This window comes from Odocoileus virginianus, chromosome 1 (assembly GCF_023699985.2).
Source record: "Odocoileus virginianus isolate 20LAN1187 ecotype Illinois chromosome 1, Ovbor_1.2, whole genome shotgun sequence".
NCBI classification, from domain to species: Eukaryota; Metazoa; Chordata; class Mammalia; order Artiodactyla; family Cervidae; genus Odocoileus; species Odocoileus virginianus.
In genome coordinates, this window is record NC_069674.1 from 12,432,469 (window position 1) to 12,451,264 (window position 18,796).

General features: G+C 45.5%; 1 protein-coding gene and 1 pseudogene across 3 annotated transcripts; one reads left to right on the top strand and one right to left on the bottom strand.

Annotated features, from left to right (window-relative positions):
• The first annotated feature begins 1,505 nt into the window (after positions 1-1,505).
• On the top strand, positions 1,506-5,007 carry LOC139035019 (olfactory receptor 6V1-like; annotated as a pseudogene).
• A 2,916-nt stretch (positions 5,008-7,923) lies between these two features.
• Positions 7,924-14,374, bottom strand: LOC110139577 (olfactory receptor 6V1). Of its 3 annotated transcripts, none has more exons than XM_020897544.2 (2): positions 13,238-14,373; positions 7,924-8,107 (listed from the first exon to the last, which is right to left on the bottom strand). In XM_020897544.2, the coding sequence occupies exons 1-2, from the start codon at positions 14,168-14,170 to the stop codon at positions 8,102-8,104; spliced, it is 939 nt and encodes a 312-aa protein (XP_020753203.2). In that variant the 5' UTR covers positions 14,171-14,373; the 3' UTR covers positions 7,924-8,101. The 3 variants fall into 3 exon arrangements, with proteins under 3 accessions (XP_020753203.2, XP_020753199.2, XP_020753201.2); XM_020897540.2 differs by having other exon boundaries at positions 7,924-8,193; positions 13,238-14,372; XM_020897542.2 differs by lacking the exon at positions 7,924-8,107 and adding an exon at positions 10,796-12,523 and having other exon boundaries at positions 13,238-14,374.
• Positions 14,375-18,796: the final 4,422 nt, after the last annotated feature.

Sequence of the window (18,796 nt, forward strand, 5' to 3'; positions counted from 1 at the left end):
GAAGTTCTTTTTTAATTTTGTGTCCAACTAGATTCTTGGGTTTCACTGGTGGCTCACATTGTAAAGAATCTGTCTGCATTGCGGGAGACCTAGGTTCGATCCCTGGGTTGGGAAGATCCCCTGGAGAAGGGAAAGGCTACCCACTCCAGTATTCTGGCCTGGAGAATCCCATGGACAGAAGAGCCTGGTGGGCTACAGTCCATGGGGTTGCAAAGAGTCAGACAACTGAGCAACCTACTTCCTTCCTAATTAGATAGTGAAACCTAATCAGACTTTAACAGGGAGTCTATTTATTGCCTTTCTTTATTCTGTTCAGTGTGACTATGTGTGTACTTTGCTTCAGAAATAGTAATGTGTTTGATTTCAGGGTGTTCCAGACCCTTCTGGGATTGGATTATGATACACACCTGTTCTCACCTTATCTTTCTCTCTTTGTTTTTAAAGATTTTTTTTTGATGTGGACCATTTTTAAAGTCTTTATTGAATTTATTACAATAATGCTTCTGTTTTACGTTTTGAATTTTTGGCCTTGACGTGGGATCTTAGCCCCTCAACCAGGGATCAAACCCATACCCCTGCATTAGAAGGGGGAGTCTTAACCACTGGACAGCCAGGAAAATCCCCATTTTATCTGTCTGATGAGAAATTGTCAGGCCATGACTGCTCCATTAACTTCTGTTAAAGTCTAAAATGCGCATATGCAAATAATCATATAAGAACACATGAATTTCCATTTTCAAAATCTCTTTGCTTAGGACTAGGAATGAAAACTCAATAGATGACCTCATTCAATTGTTTAATCAAAATTTACAAAGTCCTTATATTTTGTAAGATATACATCTTACAAAAGGTGCTGTGAAGGCTGCAAAGATGAAAAGAGAGACCCGCCACTGAGAAACCAGGAATTTAGTGCTTGGGATGAGGGTGGCACAAGAAAAATTGTAATATGCAAGGAAGAGCATGCTGACTTCCTTGGTTGGGATTCCAGGCAGGACAGGTTCACCACTGGATAGAGGGTGAAGGTTCATAAAGGTGGGACATTTGAAATGTGGGTAGGAATGTGCCAGGCGAAGATGAAGGATGGGGTATTCTGAGCAGAGGGAGCAGTAAGGAAAAGGTGTGACAGCAGGGTGAAATTAACTGTTTGGAGAATAGTAAGTGGCCCAGCTTGGTGGAAGCACAGAGTGTGTGGTAAGAAGGAGGTGAGGATAAGGCTTGAGGGGAAGATGGGCAGGATGGTAGAAAGTGGGACTGCCAGGTGGAGTTTGCTCAATTTAGCAGACAAGGGAAGGGATAGTATTGCTTAAAAAAATTTTTTTTTTCTGATTGCTAAACTAATGTGTTCAAATAAAAAGAACTTGGAAAACAAACAAAATATATTAATATATATATATATATATATATATATATATATATACACATACATATATGAAAACATGTCAATGATCATAATCTACACCTAGAGATAACTGTTGTTGATATTTTATTTTACTTATTTTATTTACTTAATATTTTATTTAGTTAGTAAATTTAATTAATTTAAATTATTGCTTATTTAATTTAATATTTTTATTTACTTATTTTTTTAATTAATTTTTTTTTTTTGCTGCACTGGGCTCCCTTTTACAGGGCAGGCTTTCTCTAGTTGCAGCGCTAAGGTTCTCTAGTTGTATGTGTGGGCTTAGTTGCCCCATGGCATGTGGGATCGTAGTTCCCAGATAAAGGATGGAACCTGCGTTCCCTGCATTGCAAGGTGGATCCTTAACCACTGGACCACCAGGGGAGTCTCCATTGTTAATATTTTAAAATGAGTCCTTGCAGTCTTTTTCTGTATAAAGGTAGAAGACTTAGCTAGTTTGATTAATTAATTCTGAGGGTAATGTATAAATGAAACCACATTGCTTCAGATTATTTGAAAAACAGCCTTTGGACATAATCCTGTAGAAAAAGAAATATAACAGCAGTATATGGGTAGGTTGGATATACTGATATGTATAAATAAGAAAGCCATTAAGAATGCTGCTGTGATGATTAAGATGAAACAAATCCTTGAACCTGGATGGTGGCTATGAAAAAAGAAAGATGACAGGATGAGAAAAAACTGTATTTAAAAGGACGGCAATTCAAGTGTTTTAGAAGGAAAAAGGAAAACTCAGAAATACCTTCCAGGTTTCAAGTCAGGGTGACTGGGGTTTTGGGGGGAATGGACATGATACTAGCTTTAGGGGATGATTGTGTGTGTATTTTTTTACCCATTTTGAGTATGTGGTGGTGTGAGATGTGGGTTGAGAACAAAAAGGCAAATTCAAGATTCATTTACATTTTCAAGATTTTTCTGGTTAAGGGAGACGATGAGTTTTCTGAAGGAGAGACTAGAGAGACAAAAGATGGATTGGAAGAGAGATGTGGGGACATTCATATTTAGAAAAGAGCAGAACAACAGGAGCTAGAGAAGGAGCCAGCCAAAGAAAAGTCAGAATTGTCAGAGAATTGGGAGTCAAGTGGCTCTACAGTTAAGGGTGGAAGCTATTTCAAAACATTGTGATTCACAGAGTGAAATGCCACAGAGAAGGCAAGAAGGATGAGGACTGGGCACAAAGGATGAAAAGAAATCATGTATAAGGTACCAGATCCTGAGACATGGAAGTGTTAGTTGCTCAGTTGTGTCTGACTCGTTGTGACCCCATGGACTGTAGACTTCCTGGCTCCTCTGTCCATGGAATTCTCCAGGCAAGAATATTGCAGTGGGTAGCTATTCCCTTATCCAGGGATCTTCATGACTCAGAGATCAAACCCAGGTCTCCTGTGTTGCAGGCAGATTCTTTACTGTTGGAGAACTCTGCTAATAGCAGGTGTTATTATATTAAATGACTGTCATATTTGGCAGTGAGGAAGGGTTTACCAACCCAGCCAAATGTCTTGCACAGAGATGGAGCTTAACAAATGTGTTGAATGAAATAATGAATGAGTGGGAGACAAAAGAGTAAGTGTTTAGGAGTGATGGTGATCTGTGTGTGCTGTCATAAGTTGAGTCTGACTTTTTGTGACCCGCCTGGACTGCAGCCTGTCGGGCTCCTCTGCCCATGGCATTTTCCAGGCAAGAATACCAGATGGTACCGTGGAGGTGGCCAATTCCTAACTCTGTCCAGCAGAGCCAATCAGTTCCTTGCCCCTTGGGACCTTCTGCCCTTAGGGCTGCGTCTCCTGGATGTTGAATCTGACTATGCATACAGGCCAGTCTGCTTGGGAAGCCAGGTCAGCTACCAGGGAGCAAGGTCAAGAGAGAGGCTGGTGGCCATTTCTCAATAAGACTTCCTGGCATCTCACAGGCAGTCCAGAGAAGGGGCATCAAGTGCCATGAGCAACCTCAGCATCGTCAGGGAGTTTGTTCTCCTAGGGTTTTCTCATCTGTCTCAGGTTCCAGTCCTTCCTGTTTGCCTTCATCCTAGTGATATAGGTGCTGACCGTTCTGGGGAACCTGGCCACTGTCACCCTCACGTGCCTGGACCTGGGCCCCACTCACCCACGTACTTCTTCCTCTGCACCTTCTCCCTCAGAGAGGTGCTGGTCACCTCCACTGCGGCCCCTAGGATGCTGGCTGACCTGCTGTCCCCTCGCAGGACCAAGGCCCTGGCTGAATGCCTGACCCAGTCTTTCTTTTACTTCTCCGTGGGCTCCACCGACTTCCTGCTCCTCACAGTCATGGCCTTCGATTGATCCACGGCTATCTGCTGCCCTCTACACTACCCGACCATCATGAACAGGCCGGTCTGTGTGAAGCTGGTGGTGGTCTGCAGGGTGGTGGGGTTCCTCTCCATTATCTCCCCGACCCTACAGAAAACCCAGCTCTGGTTCTGCGTCCCCAGCGTCACTGACCACCACGTCTGCGACTCTGCCCTGCTGCTCAAGTGGTCCTGCTCCGACACCCAGCACACCAGGCTCATGGACTTCTTCTTGTTCTTGCTCTTCAGAGACCAGACAAGGGCCCCTCCGCGCAGCTCAACAAGGTGGTGGCCCTGATGACTGCCCTGGTGACGCTGTTCCTCAACCCCTTCATCTTCACCTTCCGGAATGAGAAGGTCCAAAAGGTCATGGCGGAGAAGGCAATGGCACCCCACTCCAGTCCTCTTGCCTGGAAAATCCCATGGATGGAGGAGCCTGGTAGACTGCAGCCCATGGGGTCGCTAAGAATCGGACACGACTGAGCGACTTCACTTTCATTTTTCACTTTCGTGCATTGGAAAAGGAAATGGCAACCCACTCCAGTGTTCTTGCCTGGAGAATCCCAGGGCCAGGAAGCCTGGTGGGCTGACATCTATGGGGTCACACAGAGTTGGACATGACTGAAGCAACTTAGCAGAAGCAGCAAAAGGTCACGGAGGTTACGTCCGAAAGGATCCTCCTGAGATGCACAGCCGCCCTCAGGTGAGAGCAAAGAGGGGGGACCATCCACTGCGGGTGGCGCCCAGGTGCCCAAGCTGGGGCTTCTCAGTCTCCTTCCTTGTCTCTCCTGCCCCCTCTGCCCACTGAAGTCTCTGTTCACTCTTCACAGGGAGCGGATGAGTTCACATCATCCAAATGTCTCGAAGGCAGGCGTCTGTGAGCCTGCGCTAGTTAAAGAAAGGGTGGTTTCAAGGCAGCTGGGGGTGAAAACAGTGTGATGATGGCAATTCAAATTGCAAAACTCTTTGATTGAACTCGCTCAGTCATGTCCAACTCTTTGTGACCCCATGGACCATAGCCAGGTTTGTCCGTCCATTGGATTTTCCAGACAAGAATACTGGAGTGTGTAGCCTTTCCCCTCTCCAGGAGATCTTCCCAACCCAGGGATCGAATCCAAGTCTCCAGCATTGAAGGCAGATTCTTCACCAGCTGAGCCACAAGCAATCTCAATTCAAAAAGATAATCCAAATCAAGCTCTTGCACAGGGACTTGGAATGTAGGGAGAACTCAGTAAATATAGCCGTTATTATGAAATGTGCTATTAAACTCTCTCTCCAAGGTCCTGCTCTATGGTTTTGTTCTCATTCCTTTATGTTTCTTTGTGTGCAGTCTTTTTTTAGGCTGTGTTCCTTTCTCAGGAACTAGTTTCAGAGTCTAGACTGGGGTCCTGAAAGTGGAAGTTTCTCAGAAAAGAGCTGAGAGGATTGGCATCCTCAAAACAGAAAAAACGATGTGCCTTTCGCCAGGACCCCATCCGGGACAGCTCCTGGGACCCCCATCTGGGACAGCTCCTGGGACCCCCATCTGGGACAGCTCCTGCAGCAGAAGCACCACTCACACCCGGGCTGCCCACTGCTCCCTCCTGACCCCCAAACCTCTTGACTTTTAAACAGAAATGACTCAGGGGGCCACTTTCCCATCCCTCTTATATAGCAAGGTCATGAGGGTCCCATGCCTAGAAAGAAAGGCATGCCCTTTTCATTTTTTAAATGTTTTAATCCTTCCTCTGCACACAGGAAAGAGAGGACTAAAGCTGGATTGCTGTCCCCACACTCGCTGCCTCCCTCTTCTCAAGGGCTAGCTAGCTCTTCTCCTCCTCCTGCAGAACCACAGATCCCACAGAACCTAGAGGGAGGGCCCTCAGAGGCTGGGGTTCCTGGGAGTCACCTGGCTGGGAGACTGTCAGCAGCCCTGTGGGGAAGACAGAGGTGGTAGAAGGCAGATGAGGAGGAAATGGAACAAGATGGGTCTTGTGGGTAGTGGGCTGGAGGGCGGATGAAGGAAGGTATCCTTGGAAAGCTGGGAATGGTTTCGGGAGTCAGTGCCAGTGGAAATAGCTTTGGCATCTGATTTCTTATACCAGACATAATCTGGACTGCCCTGGAATTCGCAAAATAGGACCAAGATTAGATTCAGACACCCCCTGATGTCTGGAGCTCGTTCTCTTCACAGGGTTCTAGAGAGGCCCTGGTGGTCATGTACAGTGGAGACAGTCACGGCGTGGGGGCCACCCCGCAAACCCAGTGTTGTGAAGAAAGGAGGTGGTGGGAGGAACCAGTGTCCCAGGATATGTGGTCTGGGGGCCTGAGTCTCCTTTTATGACCAGGAAGCTTGGTCTCCAATTCAACTGGTTTTTTTTTTGTTTGTTTTTTGTTTTAAATAACTACCACAGGACACGTTCCCATCTGTGGGCCTCTCCAAAAAAAAGTAGGCAGGTACTTTTATTCTGCTGTAAAGGCCCACTGGGAAAACATTTTTTTTTTTCTTCATTCTGAGAACTTTCTCTCCTTTAAGTCTCAAGGGACTAATTACTTACCACCCTAGCAAACTTTGTGGGAAAAAAACTGAAGAACTAAATGGGAGGCAATTATCTCCTTCTGATAGGCAAACACTTTCCTTCAACTTTTTTGCTTCTCAGATAATCAGCACACAAATCCGCTCAGGTTTTCCTCCTCAGAGACTCTTTCCTGCGACTCTCATCTCTCACCTTCCCTCTAAAAATTTAAAACTACATCTGTGCCTCTATTTCTGTTTTGCAACTCAGAGACAAAGGCCTAGAGGACAAATGTATGGAGGCCAAAGTGGGGAGGAACTGGGAGATTGGGATTGACATATATACACTCTTGATACTACGTATAAAATAGATAACTGATATAAACCTGTTATATAGCTCAGGGAAATCTCCTCCATGCTCTCTGGTGACCTAAATGGAAAGGAAATCCAGAAAAGAGGGTATATATGTATATGTACAGCCGATTTACTCTGTGGTACAGTGGAAACTAACACAAGTTTTTAAGCAATTATACTCCAATAAAAATTAATTTAATAAAATAATCAGTAACAAAAAAAGAGTTTAAAAAAATACCCAACAGCCTGCAGCAGCCTTTTGCCCATTTTTCACAGTATTCTGGGAAGACTGGGCTCTCTGACTCACCAGTTTTGGAGAAGGTGTAAAGAGCTTTGCCCCATCACAGTAACTGCCCTGTCGTAGGCAGCATCTCACAGGCATGACATTCTTAACACACTTGCCTGTGGTTCCTTGTTACTCAGATTGTGATGCCTGGAACCACATTGGCATCTCCTGGGAGCTTTTTGGAAATGCAAAATCTGGACTCCACCCCAGATCTTCTGAACCAGAATCTGCATTTTTAACAAGACTCCTGCACACTCCTTCACATGCACAATAATATTTGAGAAGTGATGATATTAATATTAGAATATGCAGAGTATGCTGGGAATACAGGGAGGGAGTTTGTTAGATTGAATCTTCTCAAACGTGGTGTCATTTGAGTTGAGGCTTCACAAGTGCCAAGAAGGGGAAAAGTGAATTCCAGAGGGGCAACTTAATGTAGAAAGTAACATAGACATGAAAATGGCATATCGTGTGGGCAGTGCAAGTCTGGAGAGATGGAATTAATGAATGATCCCTGGAGAGTGGTCATGGGTCTCTTCACCTCATCAAATCCAGGTCTCCTGGTTGGAGGGAGGGGGTCACAAGTGTCCTCTGAAAGATGCTTCACTCACTGAAGTCATAAGATGATGAGCTTTGTAGTAGATATAGAGGGCTTTACTATGGAAACTTTCGCATGCTAGGGCAATTCTACCATATTCACAAAGGTACTATTTACCTTCAGGGCTGGAATTTTATTGCCTTCAATTTTGAAAAAGACCTAAGTAAGTTCATAAAGAGTTTAGGAATAGTTCTACTAAAGGGCAATTCCATGAGGTTCCCTTACATAAGATATGATGCTTGTTGCTCTCAAGGGAAGGAGAAGGACAAAGATGCTGGGTTGAATAGGGAACAAGATCTAAGGGGAAACCCCCAGGTAGAATGCTATGCTGATGGTCTGGAGCCCTCCTGAAAACTGATAGTTAAAATTTTAGGAATTAAACATACTTATTATTAAAAATTAAATAATAGACATGTGCAATGAAGTAGATTATGTTAAAAACAAAGGTAATCAAAACTCAAAGCTCCTCATCATTTTACTGCCTTTTACTTTGTTTCATCCCACTGAAGTTGTCTGTGTCACTTGTATCCATATGGTAGAAATACTGGTCTCCAAGCTCAGTGATGCCATCTTGGTAGCTTGAATTAGACATGACGGGAGTGAAACTGACAGCAAGGAAACTGGTGAGTGCTGGAAGTCAGCAAATGCTATAACTGGAGGACCAGAGATTAATATTTACCAGCAGGCCCCTGGGTCACTCACTTTTCTTCTGTATTCATCAGGCATGGTTGCAAGGATCCTATTTACAACAGGAAATTTAAAGTTTAAGGAGTTGGTGGAACTAGATTGATAAAATCATGGTGCTCCATAGGAACTGCTGAAAATTTCCACCTTGGCCTTAGAAAGTTTTGCACCTCACCTCACTCCTAAAATGCAGGGCCTTCATGGTATGACTGGTCATTCCAGGAATCAGGCCTGACTTTTGTATGAAAATGACTTGATTCCTTTATCATCTGCATCAAAACATCCATATCTTGGTTTCTTGCTCCCTAGTCCTTTCAGCTGGAAGGAATGAATCTACTTTCATTTCTCATTGGGATTTACATTTGTGGCAATGAGTTCTTGTGTTAGCTTTTCAGAACCTTGTATTCCTAACGGTCATTTACTAGGACATTGTATCTCTGAGGCTGGAATGTTGGACAAATGAAGGGAAGATGGGGGATGCATTTTAGAGTCAGGAAATCCTGCTAACGTTTTTACCTATATTTAAGTTAGCTCTAGGTGGGGCAGGTATAGATTGGGAATTTGGGATTGACCACGTAAGCTCTTCTATATTTTAAATAGATAACCAACAAGGACCTGCTGTATAGCACAGCAAATTCTGCTCAATATTCTATAATAACCTAAATGGGAGACGAATTTAAAACAGGATACACGTGTGTGTATAACTGAATCACTTTGCTCTACACCTGAAACATTTTTAATCAACTATACTCCAATATAAAATTGAAAAAATCATTCATATCAAGAGACAGAAAATCTAGACGTTTACCTTACACTTTTTACAAAAAATAACTCAAAACAGCTCTAAGACCTAAATGTAAAATGCAAAAATAAAGATTCCTAGAATATATACATGTATGTGTACATATATATATGTTTAGGCAACGTTGTGCTTAGTCACTTAGTCGTGTCCAACTCTTTTCAACCCCATGGACTGTAGCCCACCAGGCTTCTCTGTCCATGAGATTCTCTAGGTAAGAATACTGCAATGGGTAGCCATTACCTTCACCAGGGGCATCTTCCCAACCGAGGGGGTCTCCTGCATTGCAGGCAGATTCTTTACTGTCTGAGCCACCAGGAAAGTTCAATGTGTGTGTGTGTATGTTTGTGTGTGTATGTACATATATATATGTTATCAGTTCAGTTTAGTCTCTCAGTCATATCTGACTCTTTGCCACCCCATGGGCTGCAGCATGCCAGGCTTCCCTGTCCATCAGCAACTCCCAGAGCTTGCTCAAACTCATGTTCATCCAGCCATCTTATCCTCTGTCATCCCCTTCTCCTGTCTTCAATCTTTCCCAGCATCAGGATGTTTTCCAGTGAGTCAGTTCTTTGCATCAGGTGGCCAAAGCATGTATATAAATGTGTATATATATATATATATATATATATATAAATTAGCTGTCGATATTACAATCTCACGCTGCCTGCTGGCAATTATGTAAGTTGTAAGCTATTACTGTGGAATGGGAAGGCTATTGCCTTCAGTGAAATGACCTTAAATCAAGTGCCTTCATGTAGACTAACAAATAGATCAATTGTTTCCATTTCCTGGGGAAAATGGTAAAGCAAAAAATTAACATTGCAATTAGACTGAATAAAATTATTTCTTGCATATGTGTTTTATTTATAATTGAATATGTGTTATTTTCTTTCAAGTGTTTGTAGATTCTATTGTGGTAAATGAAATACAAAAGATTTTAAAAGTGACACTGAATCTATGGTTATTTTCTAACGGTAAGTGTTCCTTTCAGGCAAGGGGTGTAAACATACAGTTACTGTTGTGAAGCAGTTACTAGAATAAGTGCCATTACCAGTCTATAAATTTGATGGCAACTTGATGAGTACACATTAAATAAAAGGGCTGCTGCTGCTGCTGCTGAGTCACTTCAGTCGTGTCCGACTCTGTGTGACCCCATAGACGCCAGCCCACCAGGCTCCCCCGTCCCTGGGGCTAGAGGAGTCTATACTGAGGGACTTCAGACTCTGCAGATTCTAACTTTTCATTAATCTAGCTTTGGTCTGGACAGGAGAATTTGTGAGGATGGAGAGATGGAAAAGAAGTTTGAAAAGCCAGATACTGCGGTCAGTTCTGTCATTGTTCTGACCAGCTCATTCTTTCACTCAGCCATGGCCACTGTATCTATTGGACGGTGAGAAAGCACTCCTTGTGTGACTTCCCTGGTGGTCTAGTGGTTAAGAATCCACCTTGCAATTCAGGGAATGCAGGTTTGATCCCTGGTTGCAGAGCTAGGACCCCACATGCCTTGGACCAACTAAGGCCACACATATCAGCTACTGAAGCCCATGGGTGGCTCTGCAAGACACAAAGAGAGAGTCCATGTGCCACAACGAAAGATCCCACATAATGCAGTGAAGATCCTGGTGCCACAACTAAGACTGGACACAGCCAAATAAATAAGTAAATATTTATTTATTTTTTTTAAAGAAAGTACTGCTCAGCTGCAGCCCGAGAATTGGTTTTTCCCTTCAGGGCTCTTGTAGCACTTGTTACAAGTAGGAGAAAAAATGTGGTGGAATTAATTGTACTTTTTCCTCTCTCTCGCAGTTGGAGAATGCCTTGAATTTAGAATCCACATTTCTTTGATCTTTACCAGCCAGTGAGTGGAGTACATTGCTGATGTTGAGTGATCTGTGTGTTTTTACCTCATTGAATTACTTTGAGAATAAAAGCAGGTGGAAAAAATGCATAAAAATAGTCGATAAAGTGCGAAAAAACATGGTAACATATTATCAGTAGAATTATCTTTAATTCATTCATCAAATTTTTATTTGTGTTATGTGAGTGAAAGTCATGTCTGACTCTTTGCGACCCCATGTACTATACAGTCCGTGGAATTCTCCAGGTCAGAATACTGGAGTGGTAGCCATTCCCTTTTCCAGGGGATCTTCCCAACCCAGGGGTCGAACCCAGGTCTCCCACGTTGCAGGCGGATTCTTTACCAGCTGAGCCACCAGGGAAGCTATTTACTAATTAGGTGGTAAAAAGAGGATAATTTAGAAAAAAATAAAGTAATTGTTTCAACAGCAATAGCAAACACCAGGGTCATTGCTGTGATGTATAACTGGAGAAGACAGATTTTCCAGCAGAAGATGAAGTGAGGTACCTAAAGAGATCTTCTGACCTGGGTGATGAGCATCTCAGGGAGACAGAAAAGAACTTTTCAGAAAGTCAGAGAAAGGGGCACCTCAGTTAGGAAGGGGGTACCTCAGTTAGGAAGGGGGTCTCTGGGGTGGCACCGATGGACCAGCAGGGACTCCTCAGGGAGCCATGGCTCCAAAGCTCGGGCATCTGTGCCCACCAGCGTAGCCCACAGTCCAGCCTTGTTCACTCCCACACAGCAGAGCTAAGCTCGACACTTCTGGTAAATTGGTAGTTTTATTCTCATCTTATAAGCAGGGCTAGGAGTACACCCTTGATGAGTGAGCTCATTGATGTTTACTGGGAAATGCCGTTTGGTAAATTTGACTGTTTTTACAGAAATAGCTTGGCAGAATATTTTACACTAGGGCTGTTTCAGAAAAGCCCAGATAGAATGAAAGCGAAGAGAACATGATTCTGCGGAGACTGTACCTGAAGGATACGGAAAATTTCACACATGAGTTATGGGAGGGAAACTCAATGGGAGCTGACATTTCATTCCTGAGGGTATATGGAACCTAATAGGCTTTCAGGAACTTTACACACACATGTGTGTGTGTGTGCACGTGAGTATAATGACTGGACAAAGGAATTTACTGTATTCACCACAATCTTCTGCCTTTAAGCAGGTGAATGTTTCTAATCATGCAGTAGAATAGTTTATTTTTATCTTTCTAAAAATCTCTGTTGGCATCCTCAACTCAATGGACAGGAGTTGGAGCAAACTCTGGGAGATGGTTAAGGACAGGGAAGCCTGGTGTGCTGCAGTCCATGGGGTCACAAAGAGACACGACTGAGCAACTGAACAACAACAAAAATCTCTTAATATTTCCTCCCTAGAACCCATACAATTCCTGAAAGATTTGCTCTTAATTCTTATACTTAATGAAGATGTATCTTGCTTTCTTTAAATTTATTTTCTCTGCACAAGGCTTAGCTGGTGGATTGCCTTCTCACACTGTCCATCTTACATTCAAAATGTTACTCGGGCGTCACCTTATCAGGAAATTGTCCCCCAGTCCGCAGTCTGGTCTCAATGTTCCTCTTATCTGCTCCCATAAACCTTTCTTTGAATCCATCATTACATGTCACCTGCTGCATAAGCAGATCCTTTTTTACTTTTTTCCACATCACATGGCATGTAGGGTCTTAGTTTCCTGACCAGGAGTCAAATCTGCACCTCCTGCTGTGGAAGCACAGAGTCTTAACCATTGAATTGCCAGCAAAGTCCCTGTAAGCTGCTCTTTACCATACCATTCTTTCCCTTCATAGAACTAAGAGATTTGAAAACTGTCAATGTCTTGTTTACATTTTACCCTGCCCCGGGCACAGTTGTGGTGCCTGACATGCAGAGTCTGCTCAGCGTTGATGAAATGAATGAACAGATGAATTCTTGTGTAATGAACTCTGTACACTTGAAAGATAATGACTTTGGTAAGTGTTGCTTGCTCTTCAGCTTAGTTCCATGTAGACCAAGCACTCGTGGTGCACACACTTAGCAGTGCGGCGTGTGCGTGTGTACACACACACACACACACACACGCACACATGCTGCGGCTGGGTAGTATTCCTTCATCAGAGAAAACTTTCTGTCTGCCCTTCTTTGAATGGCAAGCTCATGCACTTCCCTTTATTAAAAGCCCAAGTCGTGGTTCCCCAGACTCTAGGCTACATTCTGAGTTCTTGTCACTGCTAGTGGATTAGGGGGGGAATTCCACATGGTTTCTGAGACCTTCAAGCCAGCCAGTGTGCTACCAAGGAGTCATTGTGGTTGCCACTCCCAGGCACAGAGGGAAAGTCTGAAACAGGGTCATCCTGCCCAGGTTGGTACCCTGCCTGCTCAGAGAATGACCTGGCTGATTGAGCCTGGCTGGGTCCCTTGGGCCCCTCACGATACCTGGAGGAGGCCTTTCAGCCTCTGCATCTGGCCTCGTAGCACAGCCTTGAACGTCTCGTTGCGGAGGGTGAGGATAAAGGGGTTGAGGAAGGGCGTGAGGAAGGACGTCACCAGGGCCACAGTCTTGTTGACCTCCACAGAGTGTGCTTTGCCAGGCCGGACATAGAGGAAGATGGTGCTGCTGTAGCCAATGAAGACCAGGGTGAGGTGAGAGCCGCACGTGGAGAAGGCCTTCTGGCGGCCGCTGGCAGAGGGGATACGGAGCACGGTGCTCACGATGTAACCATAGGAGACGAGGGTCACCAGGAAGGAGCTGAGGACAAAGGCCAGGGCCATCACAAAGTCCCAGGATTCCAGCAGCCTGGTGTCTGAGCAGGACAGCTGCATCAGAGGGGCGTTGTCACAGAAGAAGTGGTTAATGATGTTGCCGTGGCAATAATTGAGATGAACCCGGGAGAAGACAGTGGGCACCATGGCCAGGAAAGGAGTTGCCCAGGCAGCCCCTGCTAGCTGGGCACACACAGCCCCGCTCATCAAAGTGCCATAGTGCAGGGGGTGGCAGATGGCCACAAAGCGGTCCAGGGCCATGTCGGACAGGATGAGGAAGGAGGTGGAGCCCAGGGAGAAGTAGAAGTAGAACTGGACCATGCAGCCAGTGAAGGAGATGACCTTGTGGGGGGCCAGCAGGTCAGAGAGCATCCTGGGCACGGCAGTCATGGTGACCAGGATCTCCAGCAGGGAAAAGTTGCCCAGGAAGAAGTACATGGGTGTGTGGAGGTGGGTGTCGACGAAGATCGTGATGATGATGACTGTGTTCCCTATGAAGGCGAGAAGATAAAGCACAAGGAAGGGCCCGTAGAGCAGGATCTGCAGTTTACCAAGAGGGGAGAAGCCCAAGAGGATAAATTCAGAAGGGTGGCTCAGATTTGCCATGGTGCCGGGGCTGGGAGCCCGAGGGGAAAGGCAACAAGAGACAGAGATGGAGAGACAGAGAGAGACAGACAGAGAGAACCAGTGACCGTGAGACAAGGCTAGAGGTGGAGGAAGAGAGGCTGGTAGGTAGTCATGGGTTCACAGAAGGAGAGATAAAGACAAGAGAAGAAAATGGGAATATGAGAATCATTGAGAAACAGAGAATCATAGAAGAAAAACATGGAAATCGACTGATAAGGAGAGAGGAAAGCAGACAGGAGCAGAGGAGGAAAGACAACACAGCAACAGACATTTAGAGAAAGGGCAAGAATGGGATGAAACAGGAATGGAGGAGTAGGAGAGGAATACCCAACAGGTGAGAGGGAAACAGAAAAAGATAGGGAGAGGGGGGAACATGGAAAGAGAGAATTTGTGTCAGTCAATCAGATGCCCACAGTGTAGGGTGATGCTGGGGGTCTGTGTCATGACCCAGAGAGTCTGAGAGCCCTCTTAAAGCTCCCTTTCTGTCTTTCTGGGCTGTCTCCCTGGTGAGGACCCTCCGTCACTCACATTTCTCCAGTTATGATCATGAAATGAATGGGAAGCCAGAGTTTCAAGCCAGTAAATTAACATCCTTTGGGGAGGACCCCCTGGTGTATGTATCCAAAGACGGGGAGCAGCAGGAACACAGGAGGGCACAGAGACCAGCCTGGAACTAGACAGAGACTAGAAGGGCATCAGCATTCTAGCCAGTGGCGGGCACTGCTCTGATGAGGCAGTGTCCAGGGGGACATCCCCCAGACATCCCCACCCCTTGCCCACATCCCGACTCTGCCACCTCAGCCCTAGTGGTTTCGAGTGTAAGCTCTGGACCTAGGTCAGATTCTGATCTGATGTTTGTCAAACATAAATCTGCTGCTCTCTACTACTTCCCTCTCTTAGCCTCAACCTCAGTTCAGTTCAGTTCAGTCGCTCAGTCATGTCCGACTCTTTGCGACCCCATGAACCGCAGCACGCCAGGACTCTGTGTCCATCACCAACTCCAGGAGTTTACCCAAACCCATGTCAATTGAGTCGGTGATGCCATCCAACCATCTCATCCTCTGTCATCCCCTTCTCCTCCTGCCCTCAATCTTTCCCAGCATCAGGGTCTTTTCAAATGAATCAGTTCTTCACATCAGGTGGCCAAAGTATTGGAGTTTCAGCTTCAGCATCAGTCCTTCCAATGAATATTCAGGACTGATTTCCTTTAGAATGGACTGGTTGGATCTCCTTGCAGTCCAAGAGACTCTCAAGAGTCTTCTCCAACACTGTAATTCAAAAGCATCAATTCTTCGGCTCTCAGCTTACTCAGATATAAAATGAAGATAATAATAGTACTAGCTTCGTGAGCTAAGACAGAGATTAAATGAGTCATTTGCTTAGTTACAGTGACGGGCATGGACCAGGGGCTCAGAAATTAGTCGTTGTCATTATAGTCATTGTCATCATATGACACCAATGAACTTAAATTTTCTTGGACCTATGATTCTTTAGAGTCAATATGTGTGTGAATGTGTGTATAGTAGGGGTGTGTGAAATTTCCAAGCTTTATGCTGTCCTTTAGAACTTCAGTTCACTAAAAGGATATTTTTTTTTAAAAATCTTCAATTTTCAAGGAAAATAAATTTTGCAGTACAAATGATCAGAAGTGGAAAGATTCAAGATGTGTGTAGATATAACTCTGGCCTTCTCTCTGGCCCCATAAAAGCTGCATCTGAAGCTGTGTCCTGGCCACCAGCCACAGCATTCCAATTTAAAGAAGAGGGGCTGTCCCTCCATCAGCCTTGTACCCACTGGCAAACCTTGTGTGTGAGTGTATGCGCAGTTGTGTCCAACTCTTTGTGACCCCATGGTCTGTAACCCACCAGGCTCCTCTGTCCTTGGGATTCTCCAGGCAAGAATACTGGAGGGGGCTTCCATGTCCTCTTCCAGGGTATCTTCCCAGAGATGGAACCTGCTTCTTCTGTGTCTCCTGTATTGCAGGCAGATTCTTTATTGCTGAGCCACGGGGGAAGCTTGGCAAACCTTAAGTAGGGCTCAAATCTATACCCAGCACTGATCAATTCAAACCAAGTCCCATGTCTGCGCTCTCTGGAAACCTGACCCCCAAGCAAACCCAAGTCACTCACTTTAGCCTCTAAGCCCTACATCTTCTTTTTGAGCTGCTCTTGTGAAGAAATCCCTGTCTAGAGACTCCTGCCTATTGGGTCCAGTTTGTGACATGATTGAGGTGTGATCTTCAGTTCATCACCCTGGGTTAGTGGGCTGCAGCTGGCAGGGGTGGACAGGGGCTTGTGCACAGCTGGAATGGGGGTGTCCTGTGGGGTGAGCAGCTCCACAAGCTATAACATCTCTAACCCTTACGTGAATTTCCTAGTTAAAGGCTTACCCTGTGTCACCATAGAGCCCAGCACAGCAGCACTGATGTGGGGCCTGAAGTGGGAAAGAAGGCTTTCTTGAGACCAGAGGAAAACACTGTATCTTTTCCCCCAAAGATGAGTGTTCTTGGGGCTCTCTCTTGCCCCTGGCTTTTTGATGTGGTTTACAGCTGAGCTTATCCTGGATGGGAACTCAGACTCCAGCAAAGTGTCCTCTGTGGGGATGATGAGAAAGCAAGGAGCCCTCTGGGGATGAAGAGACACTGGTGTTACCCCTCAGATTAATGAGAGGCTCGCTGCTCTGAGGAAGTAACATCTGAGAAAATAACATCTGAAAAAGTAACATATGAATGAGGAAAGGAGAGAGACCAAGATACCTCTAAGAAGACAATGGTTTAGGATTGGTTCCTGGCCCTTACCTTCCTCCCAGCACTCTGGGGAAAAATGAGTTCGTGGAAAAAGTGCAGAGGAATTTCCCCAGCTGGACTAAAATTGTGGCAGACTGGATGACTGGCTAGGGTTCAATCCAGAGTTGCCATTTGGAGAATTTGCACCCCCCAGATCCAAGGTTCAGAGACTGGGGAGACGGGGAATGGAGACCCTGGATCATAGCACCCTCTTGTCTGGATTTTCCAAAATGTCATCTGGGGAGGTGGGGAATTGGAGGTGTCAGCTTAAGAGGAGAAACTTTCCCCTCAAAGGCAGAGCCCCTGACAGACACATCTTGGGAGCTGCCCAGACTGAAGAGGGCTCGTCTGAGTCCTGTGGGAACATGCACATCTGGGGGGGCGAGCGAAGGCAAGGTGGTAGTGGACCCAGCTCCCTGGTAAACTCTGAGTCACCGTCCTTCATCCGGAGAAGTTCAGCCTTCATGTGCACCACCCGACTTAGCTGCCCCCTGCCAAGCCCACCCGGACAGACATGATGACAAAGAGACTGCAAGCAAAAGCTTTCCAACCAGGACGGTGCCCAGTGGTTCTGAGTTCAAGAACCACAAGGGCTGAAAGGAGTTTCCCAGATGGCCTTTCTGGAGGATTTGAATCCAGAACTGAATTTTTAAGACAGAGCTATTGATAATAAAAAAGATTTTTAGATGATTCTGGACAGAAATGGGGGGGGAGGATGATAGCAGAAAGGAGTGCATTGCTGGTCGGAGCTCAGAAGGACAGACAGGATGGCCAGGCAAAGCAGAACTTGAGAATTGACAGGCAAGTGCATTGCTGGGCTTGTGTAGGCCCCATGGCTGTATTTTCTATTGCTTCTGTAGCAAATTTCTAGACATTTGGTGCCTTAAACACTACAAATTCATTATCTTAAAGACTCTATATATCTACGTTTCTTATCAAACAGGTCTTTGTTGTTGTTGCTGCTTAACTGATGTCAAGTCCAACTCTTGTGACCTCATGGACTGTAGCCCGCCAGGCTCCTCTGTCCATGGGATTTCCCAGCAAGAATACTGGAGTGGGTTGTATATTTCCTCCTCCAGGGGATCTTCCTGACCCAGGGATCGAATCTGAGTCTCCTGAATTGGCAGGTAGATTCTTTACCATTGAGTCACCAGGGAAGCCCTCTTATAGGCCTGAAGTAAAGTGAAGTGAAGTCGCTCAGTCGTGTCTGACTCTTTGCGACCCCGTGGACTCTAGCCTACCAGGCTCCTCCCTCCATGGGATTCTCCAGGCAAGAATACTGGAGTGGGTTGCCATTTCCTTCTCCAGGCCTAAGGAGGCTAAAATCAGGAGGTTGCTGGAATTGTGCCTCTCTCTGAAGGCTCCTTGGTTTTTCCAGCTTCTGACAGCTGCTATGACTGAATCTAAACCCAGTCCTTTTTTTGCACTGTTCCTTGTTCATTCAATCCCTGGACCCTGTGATGAGTCTTAGTTCCTAAGTGCAGTGAGAGATTCTTAGAACGCCCACCAGTGGAGCCTCCTACCTGTGGTACCCAGAGTCTGACACGGAGATATGAAAGGATGGGACAAGTGACCCACACAGCTAAAATGTGTCCAAGACTTATGTTGAGTCCGTGATTTAATACTCATTGTTTCTATACAATAACATAGGGCAACAGTGTGGTTGATGTAGGGCTGGAAAGAGAGAATGAGTTCTATGGGGGAAACCACATGGAACAGTTCTCTTGCTGTCCCTTGTTTCAGAGGATGAGTGTACCTGGTTCTGTTTACCCTGTTCTAATCTTAGAATGCCTGCTGAGTTTCAGAACTGAACTGGACTG

What these genes read in the sequence shown, in the direction of transcription:
- LOC110139577 (XM_020897540.2), bottom strand. Translation starts at nt 14,170, where the DNA reads ATGGCAAATCTGAGCCACCCTTCTGAATTTATCCTCTTGGGCTTCTCC. An exon ending in GGCTGAAAGGCCTCCTCCAG is followed by an intron (nt 8,194 to 13,237) that starts GTATCGTGAGGG and finishes TGTTGTAAATAG; the next exon opens with GATCCTTGCAACCATGCCTG.